Below are 17,011 nucleotides of genomic sequence, written 5' to 3' on the forward strand. Positions count from 1 at the left end.
TATTTCAAATAACCTGAACACTTATTTATTTCCTCTGTTTAAAAAAAAAAACAATAAATGAATTTCTGTTTTTACTTTCTTGTGTAAGTTGAGTGTAAAACACTTTAAGTAATTAAGGTTTTTAATTGCGTCACAACAACACTCCTTAAAAAATAATCCTCTGTAGCAGTCATGGCATTGTAGCCATTCAAAAACAAACACGTTTCTTTCACAAATCATTTTCTAGTCTAGCAATTAATTTTGATAATTGAATTTGGTGAAGTTTCAAAGCTTAGGCGCCACTAACTATGATCTAAATTTAGCGCGCCCCACCCTAACTATGATCTAAATATAGCGCGCAACCCTAACTATGATATAAATATAGCAAGCGCCAACCTAACTATAATCTAAGAAATATAGCGCCCGGAGGTTTTTGATATATATTATAAGAAATGGAAAAAAAGTTACAGGAAATTGCGTAAAAGTTGATAGAATTAAGAAAGCAATGTATATATGAAACTTTGTACAGCTAACTAAACATTTTCTGTGTTTACATGTAACTAGAGTAAAATACTACTTTCATTAACCAGTAATTGCTTAAAGCTTGAAAAGAGCTTACTTAAAATGGTACTTAAGCTATCAGTATTTTAAAATACAGATATAAAGTATCACTACTGTATATATTGTGCATCTAACACAGTACTTAATTAATTATTTAATCGCAGTCATTAAAATGAACATAGTCACCAGGACCATAGCTCTCACGGGAAAGCCTAGGGTGCCAAATCTCACCCTGCCGGGGCGCCACACCTGCAAAATTAACTATTTGTTTCCAAAAATACCTCCCCCTGGAGTTTATATCATCAACCCCCCCCCCCCCCCCAAGATTGATGGCACAAACTCACACAGCTACCTGACCAGCGACATAACTGACCTGTGACCTAATGACCTAATCATTAGACCTGTGACCTAATGACCTACTCATTTGACCTGTTCCACACAGCTACCTGAATGCCTTGGACCGGATTTCAGCACCTGGTTACATCCCCACAGAACAGGATGTTCTGAGGACAAGAGTCAAGACCACTGGCATTGTGGAGACTCACTTCACATTCAAAGATTTACACTTCAAGTAGGTTCTCTAAACCCTATACACTTCAAGTAGGTTCACTAAACCCTATACACTTCAAGTAGGTTCACTAAACCCTATACACTTCAAGTAGGTTCACTAAACCCTATACACTTCAAGTAGGTTCACTAAACCCTATACACTTCAAGTAGGTTGACTAAACCCTATACACTTCAAGTAGGTTCACTAAACCCTATACACTTCAAGTAGGTTCACTAAACCCTATACACTTCAAGTAGGTTGACTAAACCCTATACACTTCAAGTAGGTTGACTAAACCCTATACACTTCAAGTAGGTTCACTAAACCCTATACACTTCAAGTAGGTTGACTAAACCCTATACACTTCAAGTAGGTTGACTAAACCTTATACACTTCAAGTAGGTTCACTAAACCCTATACACTTCAAGTAGGTTGACTAAACCCTATACACTTCAAGTAGGTTGACTAAACCCTATACACTTCAAGTAGGTTCACTAAACCCTATACACTTCAAGTAGGTTGACTAAACCCTATACACTTCAAGTAGGTTCACTAAACCTTATACCCTTCAAGTAGGTTCACTAAACCTCATACATGGCCAATGCTCTGAGATGCGCTGGTTTTTGCTACTGCATTAAGTTTTCTTACTGGAAGGGGTAAAAACACTAAGGTTCCCCTTTGTGACCAATCTTTCTAGGGCAGAACAAGTAGAGTTCATCTGTATCTTGACATGGTATGGTCAGCCTTATGTCCAGCTGCCTTGACTTTCCCATTAGAGCTAGTGGACTTGGGAATGTCCTACAGACTCCTGACCAAGATCCATTGAATTGTCTGACACCTCCTCTTGTAGTTGGTCTGATTTAGTCTGACTGATATTTGGGTCACTCAGTTGAGGTAGAGTGATGGGTCAATCATTTCAGGCTTAAGTAAAACAATAAAATTATCAGTATGAACATTTTTTGATGGAGATATTTTTCTAACCTTGAACCAGAATGTTTGATGTAGGAGGTCAAAGGTCAGAGAGAAAGAAATGGATCCACTGCTTTGAAGGTGTGACAGCCATTATTTTTATTGTAGCCATGAGTGAATATGATCTCACGCTGGCAGAAGACCAGGAAATGGTATGTACACAGTTGTCAGCTAACATACACTTTTACCAGCTTACAAACTTGCTAATACACGTTTTACAATCTTTTACAAGCTAACATCCATATGAACTATGTGTGAGGTACTGTGTGTGAAGTGCTATGTGTGAAGTGTGAGGTGCTATGTGTGAGGTGCTATGTGTGAGGTGCTGTGTGTGAGGCACTATATGTGAAGTGTGAGGTCCTGTGTGTGAGGTGCTGTGTGTGAGGCACTATATGTGAAGTGTGAGGTGCTGTGTGTGAGGTGCTATGTGTGAGGTGCTATGTGTGAGGTGCTATGTGTGAGGTGCTATGTGTGAGGTGCTGTGTGTGAGGTCCTGTGTGTGAGGTGCTATGTGTGAAGTGTGAGGTGCTATGTGTGAAGTGTGAGGTGCTATGTGTGAGGTGCTGTGTGAAGTGTGAGGTGCTATGTGTGAGGTGCTGTGTGAAGTGTGAGGTGCTATGTGTGAGGTCCTGTGTGTGAGGTGCTATGTGTGAGGTGCTATGTGTGAGGTGCTGTGTGTGAGGTGCTATGTGTGAGGTGCTATGTGTGAGGTGCTATGTGTGAGGTGCTATGTGTGAGGTCCTGTGTGTGAGGTGCTATGTGTGAGGCACTGTGTGAAGTGTGAGGTGCTATGTGTGAGGTGCTGTGTGTGAGGTGCTATGTGTGAGGTGCTATGTGTGAGGTGCTGTGTGTGAGGTGCTATGTGTGAGGTGCTATGTGTGAGGTGCTATGTGTGAGGCACTGTGTGTGAGGTGCTATGTGTGAGGTGCTATGTGTGAGGTGCTATGTGTGAGGTCCTGTGTGTGAGGTGCTATGTGTGAGGCACTGTGTGAAGTGTGAGGTGCTATGTGTGAGATGCTATGTGTGAGGTCCTGTGTGTGAGGTGCTATGTGTGAAGTGTGAGGTGCTATGTGTGAGGTGCTGTGTGAAGTGTGAGGTGCTATGTGTGAGATGCTATGTGTGAGGTGCTGTGTGTAAGGCACTATGTGTGAGGTCCTGTGTGTGAGGCACTGTGTGAAGTGTGAGGTGCTATGTGTGAGGCACTGTGTGAAGTGTGAGGTGCTATGTGTGAGATGCTATGTGTGAGGTCCTGTGTGTGAGGTCCTGTGTGTGAGGTGCTATGTGTGAGATGCTATGTGTGAAGTGTGAGGTGCTATGTGTGAGGCACTGTGTGTGAGGTCCTGTGTGTGAGGCACTGTGTGAAGTGTGAGGTGCTATGTGTGAGATGCTATGTGTGAGGCACTATGTGTGAGGTGCTGTGTGTGAGGCACTGTGTGTGAGGCACTGTGTGAAGTGTGAGGTCCTGTGTGTGAGGTCCTGTGTGTGAGATGCTATCTGCGTATCTTTGTGTTTTCAGAACCGCATGATGGAGAGCATGAAACTCTTTGACTCTATCTGTAACAACAAGTGGTTCACTGAGACCTCCATCATTCTCTTCCTCAACAAGAAAGATCTCTTCGAGGAGAAGATAAAAAAATCTCCGCTTACTATTTGCTTTCCTGAGTACACTGGTAATATTTGGTGGACTACTGGTCACATTTTGGGATTCTGTTTCCTAAATTTATTGGGATCATGTTGCCTAAATTTATTGGGATCATGTTGCCTAAATTTATTTGGATCATGTTTCCTAAATTTATTGGGATCATGTTGCCTAAATTTAATGGGGTCATGTTGCCTAAATTTATTGGGATCATTTTGCCTAAATTTATTGGGATCATGTTGCCTAAATTTATTGGGATCATGTTGCTGTATTGTCACTCTGTATGTTGTCAGGTTATTCCAAGCTTACAATACAAACTTTTTCTGTAGGGGCCAACACATATGAAGAAGCAGCCGCTTATATTCAGCTTCAGTTTGAAAACTTGAACAAGAAGAAGGACACGAAGGAGATCTATTCCCACTTCACTTGTGCCACAGACACCAACAATGTGCAGTTTGTCTTCGATGCTGTCACAGATGTTATCATAAAAAATAATCTCAAGGACTGCGGCCTTTTTTAGACTCAATTCTGGTAAACCTTTAGCATCAGGGGACATCCTAGTCTGGTCAAATTTAGTTTCAGGGGACATTCTAGTCTGGTCAAATTTAGTATTAGGGGCCATTCTAGTCTGGTCAAATTTAGTATCAGGGGACATTCTAGTCTGGTCAAATTTAGTATCAGGGGACATCCTAGTCTGGTCAAATTTAGTATCAGGGGCCATTCTAGTCTGATCAAATTTAGAATCAGGGGACATTCTAGTCTGGTCAAATTTAGTATCAGGGGACATTCTAGTCTGGTCAAATTTAGTATCAGGGGCCATTCTAGTCTCGTCAAATTTAGTATCAAGGGACATCCTAGTCTGGTCAAATTTAGTTTCAGGGGACATTCTAGTCTGAAATAAGATAATCACTACTTTTTGGTCTGATAATAAAAAATACCAAAAGAGTAGTTAAGGAAAAGTCTGGAACCTTTTAAAAGAAAACAAGTTTTTTTTTTGTGTCAGTGTAGTTAAAGGGATTTTAGGTGAAATGTCTTATCTCAAGTAATGTTCTTTGAACATGTTCCCACAATTTCGATTTAATAGGGCCTGGCTAGATACTTGAGCTGTTTTCTTCTTTGATTATAATTCCAAGCCTAATGTTCTGAACTAGACTGATGAGAGAAAAAACTAGCCTGGTTTGAATTTAGTCGTCTGTTGCTGAAACTCTTGTCTTTCTGGTGCATTAGATTTAACTAGAATAAAGTAAAAATGTATTGAAATCTACCCATATAATTATAGTAAACATATATTGAGATGTACCCATATATAACTGAATCCACTTTGTTGCAGATGCTATTTAAAAAAGAGAAGAGAGAAATCCATAGATGGATGGACTTCCCCACACAGCAGCATCTAGACATGGAATACAACCCATCCTTTTCTTTAACCTTACGCAACAGTTTTCTGCTATCTCATGTTTTCATTGCCTCAGTTGTTTGTTTCAACATGTGAGCAAAGATAGGTCAATTCATGTTCATCATCTCAATTAGACTGGCGTACATGATCCTAACACTGGCAGTGTGCTACTGCCGTCATGTTTTGTTAGGACTTTGCTGTCACTGACAGTTTGACCATCAACATCTGGTGACAGAATCGGATGAAACCAATGACATCTCACTCAAGACCTGTGACAGACGACATTTATCATCCACCTCTCATCATTCTTGTGTACAAGCTCACACGTCAGCTGTTTTGTTGTGTTTGTCTAGCTGGCTCTGTGTACACAGGCTTCTCATCCTTAGTGACCAAACTAACTTTTTAAGACCAGGACTTTTTTTACTACATTTATTATTTTTACACAATCAAAATTAAATGGTTTTTAAAGTAGTTGTTGTCCAGATGTAGGTATGCAGACTGTACCTTAGATATTGTCTGTCTCTCCCTCCCCTTCATCTGTGTGCTGAGCTTACTGTGGACTTGTGCTGTAGCCACCAACATTTTCTTGCCATAACAAATATTTTGGCTGGTTTATAAACCCCCCCTCCCCCAATTGAAATAGATTTAAAATTAAGTCACACATTAGAATTATTTTTTTAAACAGTTTCTTAGCTAATGAAAGTTGATAATTGATTTGAAAATAACTGGTCCCATTTTGTGGATCGGTCTGACATCCACCCCAAGCATGGCTCAAGATAAATTATTTTCTACAACCTGACTGCTTTTGCTAAACAGCATTAAAACTTTTTGAGCCCTCTCACAATAATTGTTAATTCATTTAGGCAACATTTTGTTTTAAGATCTGCTTTTAATTTTTTTTCTTTGTTTTACAATTGTCTTTGAATGATCTGAATGGGATATTAAATTTTGAAGTGCATGAATCTATTGTTACTGTCTCGCATCAGCTGTTCATGCTTAGTCTGCACTTCACTGGCTAGACTTTTAGTCATTTTGTTAGACCAATTTTATTTTTACACTATTTTTCTACATTTGCTACATTTAAAAGGTTTTAATGTGCTAAAATTTGCCAGTGACTTCTGTTTACTGTAACTGTTTAGGTCCATACTCCACGGCATTTAGCTTTAATCACCTCCATATTTTATTTGGCTGCACCATTCCATTTTTTAAATTATTTTGTTTTTAGAAGTTGCCATCCAATTGAAGTGTAATGCTGAGACTACCTGCTGAGTTATTTTAGATGGCCAACTTGTGAGGCTCTTGTAAAAAGATGGCCAACTTGTGAGGCTCTTGTGATCCAACATTTTGTGTTCCTGTGTTGATTGGCTGTCAATTCTCCACTGCTTTGTTAATGCTGTCCTTAAAGAAAACAAGATACCTCACACGACTGCATGTCTTATAACCCCCCTTTGTCTTCAACTGCTATCTTGAATGCTCCTTTTGCTTCTATTGGTTCTGCTGGTGGCATAATTCTGTGTACAATCATAATATTCTAACTCTAGTCATTAAGTAGGATGTGCTAGCATCATTTGGTGCCAGCCTTGAGTAACCAGGCTTGTTGTGTCACTACATTCTAGAGACAATTGTTCCCAAACATCTGACTAACATTGAGCTGCAGCAAATGACAAACATTAGAAATGGTTACTGATGAATGCTCATTACATGTTTTATTTGCCACTCAAACCTTAATTAAAGATATTCTTTATAACAGTTTCCTATTGTTTACATCATTTAAAGTTCAACTTTTACACTTTTCATTATTAAAAGTTTTAACTTTTTACACTTTACAACTTGAAAAATGAACCTTTTGGATTTGACTGGAACTTTCAAATGATTTAAATAAAAAAAAAATGTGTTGATAGTATTGAAGGAAGATGAATATTCACTATGCTGTTTGACCTGTGTAGCTATTGTCTTGTAAATATGTTCTGTCTTGTTATGGCCCACTGACCCTACCCATTTAAAATTTTTTTTTTTAAAGTCTGACCCTCCTGAGTTTTGGTATCTCCCCCCCCCCCCCCCAACTAGAAGTTTGAGCTAGATTTATTTTCCCAACTTTCTCAGAACTTTATTAAAAAAAAATATAATGCAAGCTCCATAGTCCCCCTGATGTCAGTTCATCATTTTATTTGTAATATTTTGTATGTAATGTATGTTATACAAAATTTAGTTAACACCAAATTTATCTTGATTTGGTCAAATTGAATTATTTTAAGCTACTGTATTGTAATAAAATTTTCATAACAGTTTTAGTTTGCTTTATTCTTTACAACAAATGACAATATTTACTTGCAACTAGTTACATATTTAATTAGTTTGTGAAATAAAAAAGTTGATCAGTGGTCACATGCACCAGCAGAGTTGGCCATCTTCTCCAGGGGTTGGCTGGCCATCTCCAGGGGTTGGCTGGCCATCTCCTCCAGGGGTTGGCCGCAGTGTTGGCTGGCCACTTGAAGAAAATAGGCCAGCTTGATTGGTGCTTCTATGAGAACATTGATGGTCCTCTCACTCTCACAAAGCCGCAAGTTGTCTGGGGATGTAAGAACAATATCAGCCACCCACCAACAGTTACAAAAACATCTTCAATGTTGTTCTCAACACTTCAGCACTAACACTTTTATATCCCACCAGACTTGTGAAAGGTCAAAATATTTTATATATCCTACTGCATTTATGTGATAACTTTTAAATTCTCTACACTCTCTGGTCATATTTTGTGACTTAGTGAGTTGAATAACCAAAACTAAAGACCAACCTCCAATACGTAAAGTTCTCCGCCTTGTGGAGAACAACATTGCTGGACTCGTCTTCTCTACCAGACTTAATGTGATACAGCCAATGGTCTCTAGGATCTAAGGGAGAAAATTGAACATAACGACAGCTAGTTTTATGGTGTCACTCAGCTAGTCTTTTGGTGATACACTTGTCATCATACCCACCTCGATGATGTCCATTGTGGTCGCAGGTAGAACGTCAGGACTGAGGGCACGGCAGAGTCTTGAGACAGCTATCCCAGGGTGCAACATGGTGAAGGTCATGACACGGTGCAGCAGTGTGTGAAGGCCGTCATAATTTAAACTGCCATTGAAATGACGCCAGAGCCGACATTGATAAACAACAGTTTCATTCCTGGAGACAGAAGAGAGCTTGTGCCGTTTAAATCTAATTCCACTCAATACTCAGTGTATACATTTTAATTCGTCTCTATCTAAATCTTATATAAGTACATATATAATAAATATTTTATATATAATATGTACATAATATTAATATAGGTCTCACTTGATACATATAATACATATAATACATATAATATACATATAATATTTATAATACATATAATATTTATAATACATATAATATAATATATATAATATAATATATATAATATATATAATATAATATATATAATATAATATATATAATATAATATATAATATAACATATAATATAACTTATGTTATATTATATAACATAATATATCATATAATATGTTATATTATGTTATATTATATGTTAAATTATATAACATATAATATAAAATATACTATAACATAATATATATATATATATAATATGTATAATAATATATATAGTATTATATATATATATATATATAGTATTATAATTATAAGTATTTAAACAAGCGGCCCACGCTTTTATTTATAGTGATATAAATAGTAGTGCATTAATATATTTAAAGGAAGTATTTTTTTATATTTAAAGTAACCGCAGAATTATTATATTTTTAAAAATAATTTTATATTTAATAAAAATTGTATTATTTTCTTGTTTTTAGTGAATTTATAAAAGCTTGTAATTATAAACGTTTTTATGTATTTATTAATGATAGGGTTTTCTGTGGCAGGTTCCAGTTTAAAGGGAAGTAATAAGCAAGAAAATTCTAGTATTCGATAATCGCGGCTTATTTACCTTTTACCGCCAGCAGTTTTCTTGTCTCTCTGAACTTGGACCATCCACGGCCTGACGTGTCGTCTGCTGACAAACTTTCTCTCGGTCACACCTGCTTTAAACACCTGGCGTGGATTGAGAGTTAAAATCTCGTCATTTACTAGGAGGAGACGTACGAATCGTGGACATATTGAGATAGAATAAAGGTGGTACCGTACATTTAAACCAATCTATATTTGTCTTATTGTACACTTAAAATAATCTATATTTGTTAGCAAGTTTCTTATTTTGGCCAGATAAAAGAATGTTGCGCTCTCAAAATATAACATATAACAGCATTAATATTACCAAGCTACAAAATTCACTATAATTAAGAAGATATGAATATCAAGCAGATTTACTTTTAAATACACTGATAAAATCGTCGTTATGTATATAGCGGTTCTCTATACTTTGAAACATTGTGCTGTGACGGGATAGTAGGAGTGGGCTTCGACACGTTTTTGGGTGGTTTGTTTTATATAGTGTTAAATGTGACAGGTGGTTGGTCAAATAGCTCACGTTTATATGTATGTATGTATATATATATATATATATATATATATATATATATATATATATATATATATATACCATATATAATCCATATATAATCCATATATATATATATATATATATATATATATATATATATATATATATATATATATATATATATATATACCATATATAATCCATATATATATATGGATGGTGATATCCTGAAATGACCCGCTATTTCACCTCAACAACCCACTCACAGCTCCATGTTTTTCCATGGAATTAAAGTTCCACAATTAGCTTAAGTTTGCCCAGAATAAATCTAAACATGTCTTAATGTCGTCAGCAGGCAACAAAAACAAAAGCCACAAACTGTCACTCGTTCGGTTCAAACAGGCAGTTCGGGCTGCTCATCTAAGTCAACAATAGCGGTCCCCAGGTGACACGCCGAACTGGTGACACAATCAACTGGTGACCAAACAAACTGGTGACACAATCAACTGGTGACCAAACAAACTGGTGACACAATCAACTGGTGACCAAACAAACTGGTGACCAAACAAACTGGTGACACAATCAACTGGTGACCAAACAAACTGGTGACCAAACAAACTGGTGACACAATTAATATATTAGTCATACCCAAGGCTTAGAGGAAGTGACACTATTCGTAAACCTGTACCTTCCACTTTTAAGCAGTTATTAGATTATTTTATAATCTAGCACCCGATAATGTCCCCACCCCCAACAAGACACACCGAGTAGAGAGCCTGTGATACCCCAGTCATCCGTCTTTGGTTAGACCACGGTACACACTACTCTCATCTATTGATTTGTGTTTTGTTTTAAGAATTAAAAAATTCCCATTACGCTTTTTTCTTGACCGGAAAGGCGGGCGCTCAGAAATTTCCATTCGCATTTTAATTTGTAAGACAAACAAGCCTGACCTAATTAATACATTGACTGATTGGAGAATTAAGGCTATTCATTAAAACTATGGTCACTCGCAGATGTCAATCTCTGCTACATATCAGTCAACTCAGATAATCAGATCAGTCAACTCAGATAAATAACAATCAGATCAGTCAACACGTTCTGTAGAGAGTATCTGGTTGTGGGGAAGTCTTATCATGCTGCGGTAAAGTCTTAACTTGATGTGGTAAAGTCTTAACTTGATGTGGTAAAGTCTTAACTTGATGTGGTAAAGTCTTAACTTGATGTGGTAAAGTCTTTCTCCGACTACCGTAAACGAGCGAGTACACGAAGTATTGCCGATGTACACGGCCTATCAACAAAACACACGGCCAGCATGTTTACGTCAAGCAGGTACAAGGTCATGGTCACTTCTAATGCACCCGATATATAAACAACCTCACGTGCCACGAGACGCTTCTTGGCCTTCACACGTGAGAGGTGGGTGGGGGAAGGAGGAGAGGGGTAGGTGGATGCTTTCAACATATGGAAGAGGGCAACAAAAGGTGGATCTTCTTAGCTGTTGATGGAAAGAGTGAAGAAATTATATATATATATAGGCCCTATATATATATATATATATATATATATATATATATATATATATATATATATATATATATATATATATATATATATATATATATATATATATATATATATATATAAACCGAGTCCGCTGGAAATGTGTTGTTGCAGCCCTTTGCTCCCCATGGGCCACATAAGAATGATATATATATATATATATATATATATATATATATATATATATATATATATATATATATATATATATATATATATATATATATATATATATATATATATAAACCGAGTCCGCTGGAAATGTGTTGTTGCAGCCCTTTGCTCCCCAGGGGCCACATAAGAATGATATATATATATATATATATATATATATATATATATATATATATATATATATATATATATATATATATATATATATATATATATATATATTTATTTATTTATTTATATCCTGAATGAAAATGTGAGGGACCTACAACATAAGACGAGAATGAGCTACACAAGAAAAAAGTCTGGGACCCGCTTCAATAATTCTAGACGGCGGACATTGTCAAGCACCAATCCACACAGGTGCTAGACTAGGACACAAAGGACAATGGACGACATCCATTTAATGATCACACACGATACATTAGCGTCACATCTTTCATTTGCTAATGTTTACTAAACAGATTAAAAAAACTCGAGTATATTCAACTAGTAAATCCAAACAGAACCGGACATCTATTGAAACATCTAAACTCGTACACAAATCGTGCGACGTGAAAACGGTGCCAGACAAAAAAAAACCTTAGTCAAAACGGCTAGCGGAAAATTGGACACTGTCATATCGGCTGCCTACAAAACGGCCCCCATCCCCCGTACAGTTCCCCTCTATGTCACCCGGCAAAACGGCCCACTCAGTTGACAAATATGATAACCCTGACATAAGAGAAATATGCAAAGCTATCTACAGACTTGTGTGTCCTACTGGTCCGGCTATCTACAGACTTGAGTGTCCTACTGGTCCGGCTATCTACAGACTTGAGTGTCCTACTGGTCCGGCTATCGACAGACTTGAGTGTCCTACTGGTCCGGCTATCTACAGACTTGAGTGTCCTACTGGTCCGGCTATCTACAGACTTGAGTGTCCTACTGGTCCGGCTATCTGCAGACTTGAGTGTCCTACTGGTCCGGCTATCTACAGACTTGAGTGTCCTACTGGTCCGGCTATCTACAGACGAGTGTCCTACTCGTCCGGCTATCTACAGACTTGAGTGTCCTACTGGTCCGGCTATCTACAGACTTGAGTGTCCTACTGGTCCGGCTATCTACAGACTTGAGTGTCCTACTGGTCCGGCTATCTACAGACTTAAGTGTCCTACTGGTCCGGCTATCTACAGACTTGAGTGTCCTACTGGTCCGGCAAGTTTAAAAACGTTTGCGTCAGATCGAATATTGATATTGTTGCATAGGGACCAAATCTGTAAGAACCAATACGGAGCCTAGACACCGTGTGAGATGACAAGGCTATAGTTGGCTTTATCTCTAGAGTAGAGTACATACATGTCTGAGGCCTTAAATCATTGACTGCGGATTAAGGAAATGGCTGAACGGAACGTTCTCCAACTTTAGGAACCCCACATTTTCTCTTATCAACAAGCTGAAAAAAAAAATCATTTTCCTATCGATTTTGTTTTTAGTATTTTTACTTTAAAAATAAACTGTTGTCCCTTTGACGGACACATACACACAAGCTCTACTGTAGCTGTCATCGGTTCATGTCAGACATTGTTGAAGATGAGCTCTCTCTCTATAATACAACGTGTCGTTGCATTGAAACAATTGTATTTTTGATTGACTTCGCCCCTCGCTGATGGAACACGACCAGTGTGTACATTACACCAGGATAGTCCAGCCTACTTTGTCGGATCTGCATGTATTAAGCGGACTGATCACACACATAATACCAAGATTATGCTACATACGTAGCATAATCCTGCGCTTTTCATTCGATTTAGCATAACAAGTACTAAAATTATGCAGCAAGTTTATCCTAGTATCCTAGTATAAAAGTTGTGTTTAAATATTATTTCCTATATGTTTTGTCATTTAAGCCCGATATTATCTTTAATTTTCATCATTAAAAAAAAAGCAACAAAAAACAACAACACATCCTACTTAAAAATGTTTGTTTATCGGGCAACGATTAGTCAGCAGCGCCTCTGGCAATCTTGATCCGTCGTGTGGCTACCTCTTCATAACAGCTCTACATTGTCGTCATATCATAGCTTTTGATTATCGTCTTTGTTTAAAAGATGTGACATCCAACTTATGGTTCAGGTGATCACATTACTGATGTTGCATTATGCTGTCATCAGACACGTTACTGCTGTCGTTAGACACGTTAATGCTGTCAACCGTCACGTTTTTAAAGTCGCTGTCCCGCTAAAGTATTGAATGTACAATGAGTGAAATCCATGACTCTCTGATGGAAGTAAAAAAAAATGAGGAGTCTTACATTAATTACATTTGCTATTGGTGCCACGTCATGGCAGTTCAATCAAGCCGCAGATCTGCCGTTACTATAGCAACCGGTGCTCGCGTGCCTGGCGTGTTCTAATAGAAAACCCACAACCTGTTGCATGTTGGGTAGCGCGTCATACATGTTGGCGCCTCCGAACTTGTTCTAAGTTGGTCAGACTATAGACCGGGGGGGGGGGGGGGGGGGTGGGGGGGGGCACAGCGGTTTAAACGTTTCCTCCATGGACCCACAATATGGTTGTTGACGAATAAGTGCTCTCGTTCTGTATTTGGGAATACATATACATATGCATATATTTACCCATATATATATATATATATATATATATATATATATATATATATATATATATGAATATATATATATACATATGAATACATATATATGCATATATGAAACCAACTGGTATCAAACACTACTAATTGACAAAGATTCAGACGTAAAACATATGGAAGAGATGAATCAAACTAAAAAATTTCCCATTGAATAACTAACACAGTCAAAGCTTTTTCCCAACTTTAAATCAATTAAATCGTGAATTGGATTTTTTTTATAAATAGAATAACAAAAGACAACAATAATAGCGGTCGCATGAAAGTAAACAGAGCTGAGCGTGGATTAGCTTGCACAAAAGTAGCGTGGATTAGCTAGTCTCTACAAAGCTGAGCGTGGATACACAAGTAAAAGAGTATTGTTGGTTCTTACACCACATGGCAGTCTTTTGGTGTCAATAGGAGAGGCCAAGACAAAGATCATAGGTTGTCTGGGCCCAATAGCTGGACTCTCCTAGCTAAAGACAGCTGGACTCTCCTAGCTAAAGTTCCAGGTTCTGGTTAGTTGAGCAGGATCTACTACTGACGTCACTCAGCCCGTCCCACGACCTGACCCAGGCCGATGGTGTAGGAGGTGTCAGTGACCCTATTCATCCCTGGCTGATGCTGTCTGTCTGATGGGTGGATTCAAAGCGGGCTCAAGGTAAGGACAGGAGGAGCAGAGATAATAAGGGGGTGGAGCTAATGTCGTGGGTGGAGCTAATGACAAGGGGAGCGTACAATTGGAAATGGATTTCAGGTTAGTGAATTCGATTGAGACTTGAGGGGTAGCGCCAGATTAGAAGGTGGAGCGTTAGCTAGGGGTGGGATTAAGATGGGGGGGGGGGGGCTAGAACCAGGTTAGAAGTGGAGCGTTGGCTAGGGGTGGGATTAAGATGGGGGGGGGGGAAGGGAGGGGGCTAGAACCAGGTTAGAAGTGGAGCGTTGGCTAGGGGTGGGATTAAGATGGGGGGGGGAAGGGAGGGGGCTAGAACCAGGTTAGAAGTGGAGCGTTGGCTAGGGGTGGGATTAAGATTGGGGGGGGGGGGCTAGAACCAGGTTAGAAGTGGAGCGTTGGCTAGGGGTGGGATTAAGATGGGGGGGGAAGGGAGGGGGCTAGAACCAGGTTAGAAGTGGAGCGTTGGCTAGGGGTGGGATTAAGATTGGGGGGGGGGGGGGTAGAACCATATTAGAAGGTGGAGCGTTGGCTATAGGATGGGATGATTGGGGGGGGGGGGAGGGGGGACTAGAACCAGATTAGAAGGTGTAGCTAAGGATACGATAACATCAATTTCACTGCCCGATCAAAATATCTTTAAATAACCACATGTGGAGTTTGAGGAAATCTATAAACAGATGTGGGGGGAGGTTGAGGAAACCTTTAAATAACCACGTGTGGAGCAAATAAATGAATTATTGATCACACGCTAAAAAAAACAACAAAAAAACAACAACAACGAATAAACCGAGTAGGCTAAAAGTAATTTTGAAATGTGATTGAATATAATATTTGGATATACCGCCGTGGGCTAAAGATTAATGCAACTTTGTACTTTGACCACAGGCTGACACCGCCCTCAAACTTAAAGCGATTTCAGCTAGGATTTGGTACCATTACTTAATGCCAGGGTTAAATGTAAAGTTTAGTGGAGATCAAGAACAGCCTTATAAGCTAGTATTCTCAAATGTTATTTAATTTCAAATTTCAACCACTATTTGATGCCGGGTTTAAATGTAAATTTGAGTCGAGATTAACAAAGGCGGTTGAGGGGAGGTAGCGCCACCATTTAATCCATGAATTGATGAAGACAAACTGCAAGGCTAGAAATATGGACCGTTTGTCTGAACTTTGAGTCTGGGACCTTTGTGACCTATGAATGAAACTTATGGCTGTGACCTATTTCTAAGACGCCAGACAACTGGCGCACGTCTTGACTCTGGTACTACCACAGACAAACAAACATACAAACAAACAAACAAACAAACAAACAAACAAACAAACAAACAAACAAACAAACAAACAGACAAACAAACAAACAAACAAACAAACAAACAAACAAACAAACAGACAAACAAACAAACAAACAAACAAACAGACAAACAAGACTGTTGACCACCGCGCCAGTAGAACTCAGCTTACTGGGTTAGTGCTGGTCTATAATTAGCCATCTGTAGGGTACCACTGGCTTGGCAGATACAACATCTGCACCAAGGCAACCCTAAGGGGCTGAGGAGGGTCGGGCTAATTAAAATTGAATGCTTGAAGTTGAAATAGATCCAGCACGTCTTTTAGGGCAATACAAAATGGCGACTCGTGATGGAAAAAACACTACAAGGTCGATCTTCTAGTCTTAGTAAAGTACGTGGGACCCTTGTATCCGGTTATAGATAGGATCGTTTATCTGAGGCACAAGATACGTGGGACCCTTTCATCCCGGTTATAGATAGGATCGTTACATCTATGAGGTTTAGAAATACATTATTTGTTTTATAAAGTCCCAAACCATTTACTAGCATGTCAAGTATAGGACGACCCAATGTAAACATTGTTACACACAACCAAATGTAAAGATTGTTACACACAGCCCAATGTAAAGATTGTTACACACAACCCAATGTAAAGATTGTTACACTCGACTTAGTGTAAACATTGTTACACACAACCAAATGTAAAAGATTGTTACACACAGCCCAATGTAAAGATTGTTACACACAACCCAATGTAAAGATTGTTACACTCGATTTAGTGTAAAGATTTTTTTTACACACAACCAAATGTAAAGATTGTTACACACAACCCAAATGTAAAAATTGTTACACACAACCAAATGTAAAGATTGTTACACACAACCAAATGTAAAGATTGTTACACACAACCCAATGTAAAGATTGTTACACACAACCCAATGTAAAGATTGTTACACACAACCCAATGTAAAGATTGTTACACACAACCCAATGTAAAGATTGTTACACACAACCCAATGTAAAGCTTGCACTAGCAAGCAAACAGATGGAGCAATAGCTGAAGCCACAAGAGCGTTGACGTCTTTCTCTAATTGTCTTAAGT

At 38.3% G+C, this 17,011-nt stretch overlaps 3 protein-coding genes across 8 annotated transcripts in view; 1 reads left to right on the plus strand and 2 right to left on the minus strand.

Moving 5' to 3' along the window:
- LOC131937228 (guanine nucleotide-binding protein G(i) subunit alpha) overlaps positions 1-6,427 on the plus strand; it is a 50,965-nt gene extending 44,538 nt beyond the window's left edge. For both annotated transcript variants that reach the window (XM_059294485.1, XM_059294486.1), the window contains 5 exons: positions 983-1,111; positions 2,082-2,211; positions 3,576-3,729; positions 4,028-4,229; positions 5,029-6,427. In XM_059294485.1, coding sequence (XP_059150468.1) covers positions 983-1,111; positions 2,082-2,211; positions 3,576-3,729; positions 4,028-4,218 — 604 coding nt within the window. In that variant the 3' untranslated portion in view covers positions 4,219-4,229; positions 5,029-6,427. The remainder of the gene's footprint in view (positions 1-982; positions 1,112-2,081; positions 2,212-3,575; positions 3,730-4,027; positions 4,230-5,028) is intronic.
- The window catches only part of LOC131937229 (putative glutathione S-transferase 7), a 231,547-nt gene that overhangs the window by 80,838 nt on the left and 133,698 nt on the right, over positions 1-17,011 (minus strand). The window lies entirely within an intron of this gene.
- Positions 7,157-17,011, minus strand: part of LOC131937225 (general transcription factor 3C polypeptide 1) — a 176,388-nt gene continuing 166,533 nt past the window's right edge. For all 5 annotated transcript variants that reach the window (XM_059294480.1, XM_059294476.1, XM_059294477.1 and 2 more), the window contains exons 38-41: positions 9,067-9,170; positions 8,073-8,262; positions 7,889-7,985; positions 7,157-7,663 (exon numbers count right to left, since the gene is read on the minus strand). In XM_059294480.1, coding sequence (XP_059150463.1) covers positions 7,470-7,663; positions 7,889-7,985; positions 8,073-8,262; positions 9,067-9,170 — 585 coding nt within the window. In that variant the 3' untranslated portion in view covers positions 7,157-7,469. The remainder of the gene's footprint in view (positions 7,664-7,888; positions 7,986-8,072; positions 8,263-9,066; positions 9,171-17,011) is intronic.

The sequence above is a fragment of the Physella acuta genome, unplaced genomic scaffold, assembly GCF_028476545.2.
Source record: "Physella acuta isolate Inbredline_101_S28 unplaced genomic scaffold, ASM2847654v3 ptg000204l, whole genome shotgun sequence".
Taxonomy (NCBI): Eukaryota; Metazoa; Mollusca; class Gastropoda; family Physidae; genus Physella; species Physella acuta.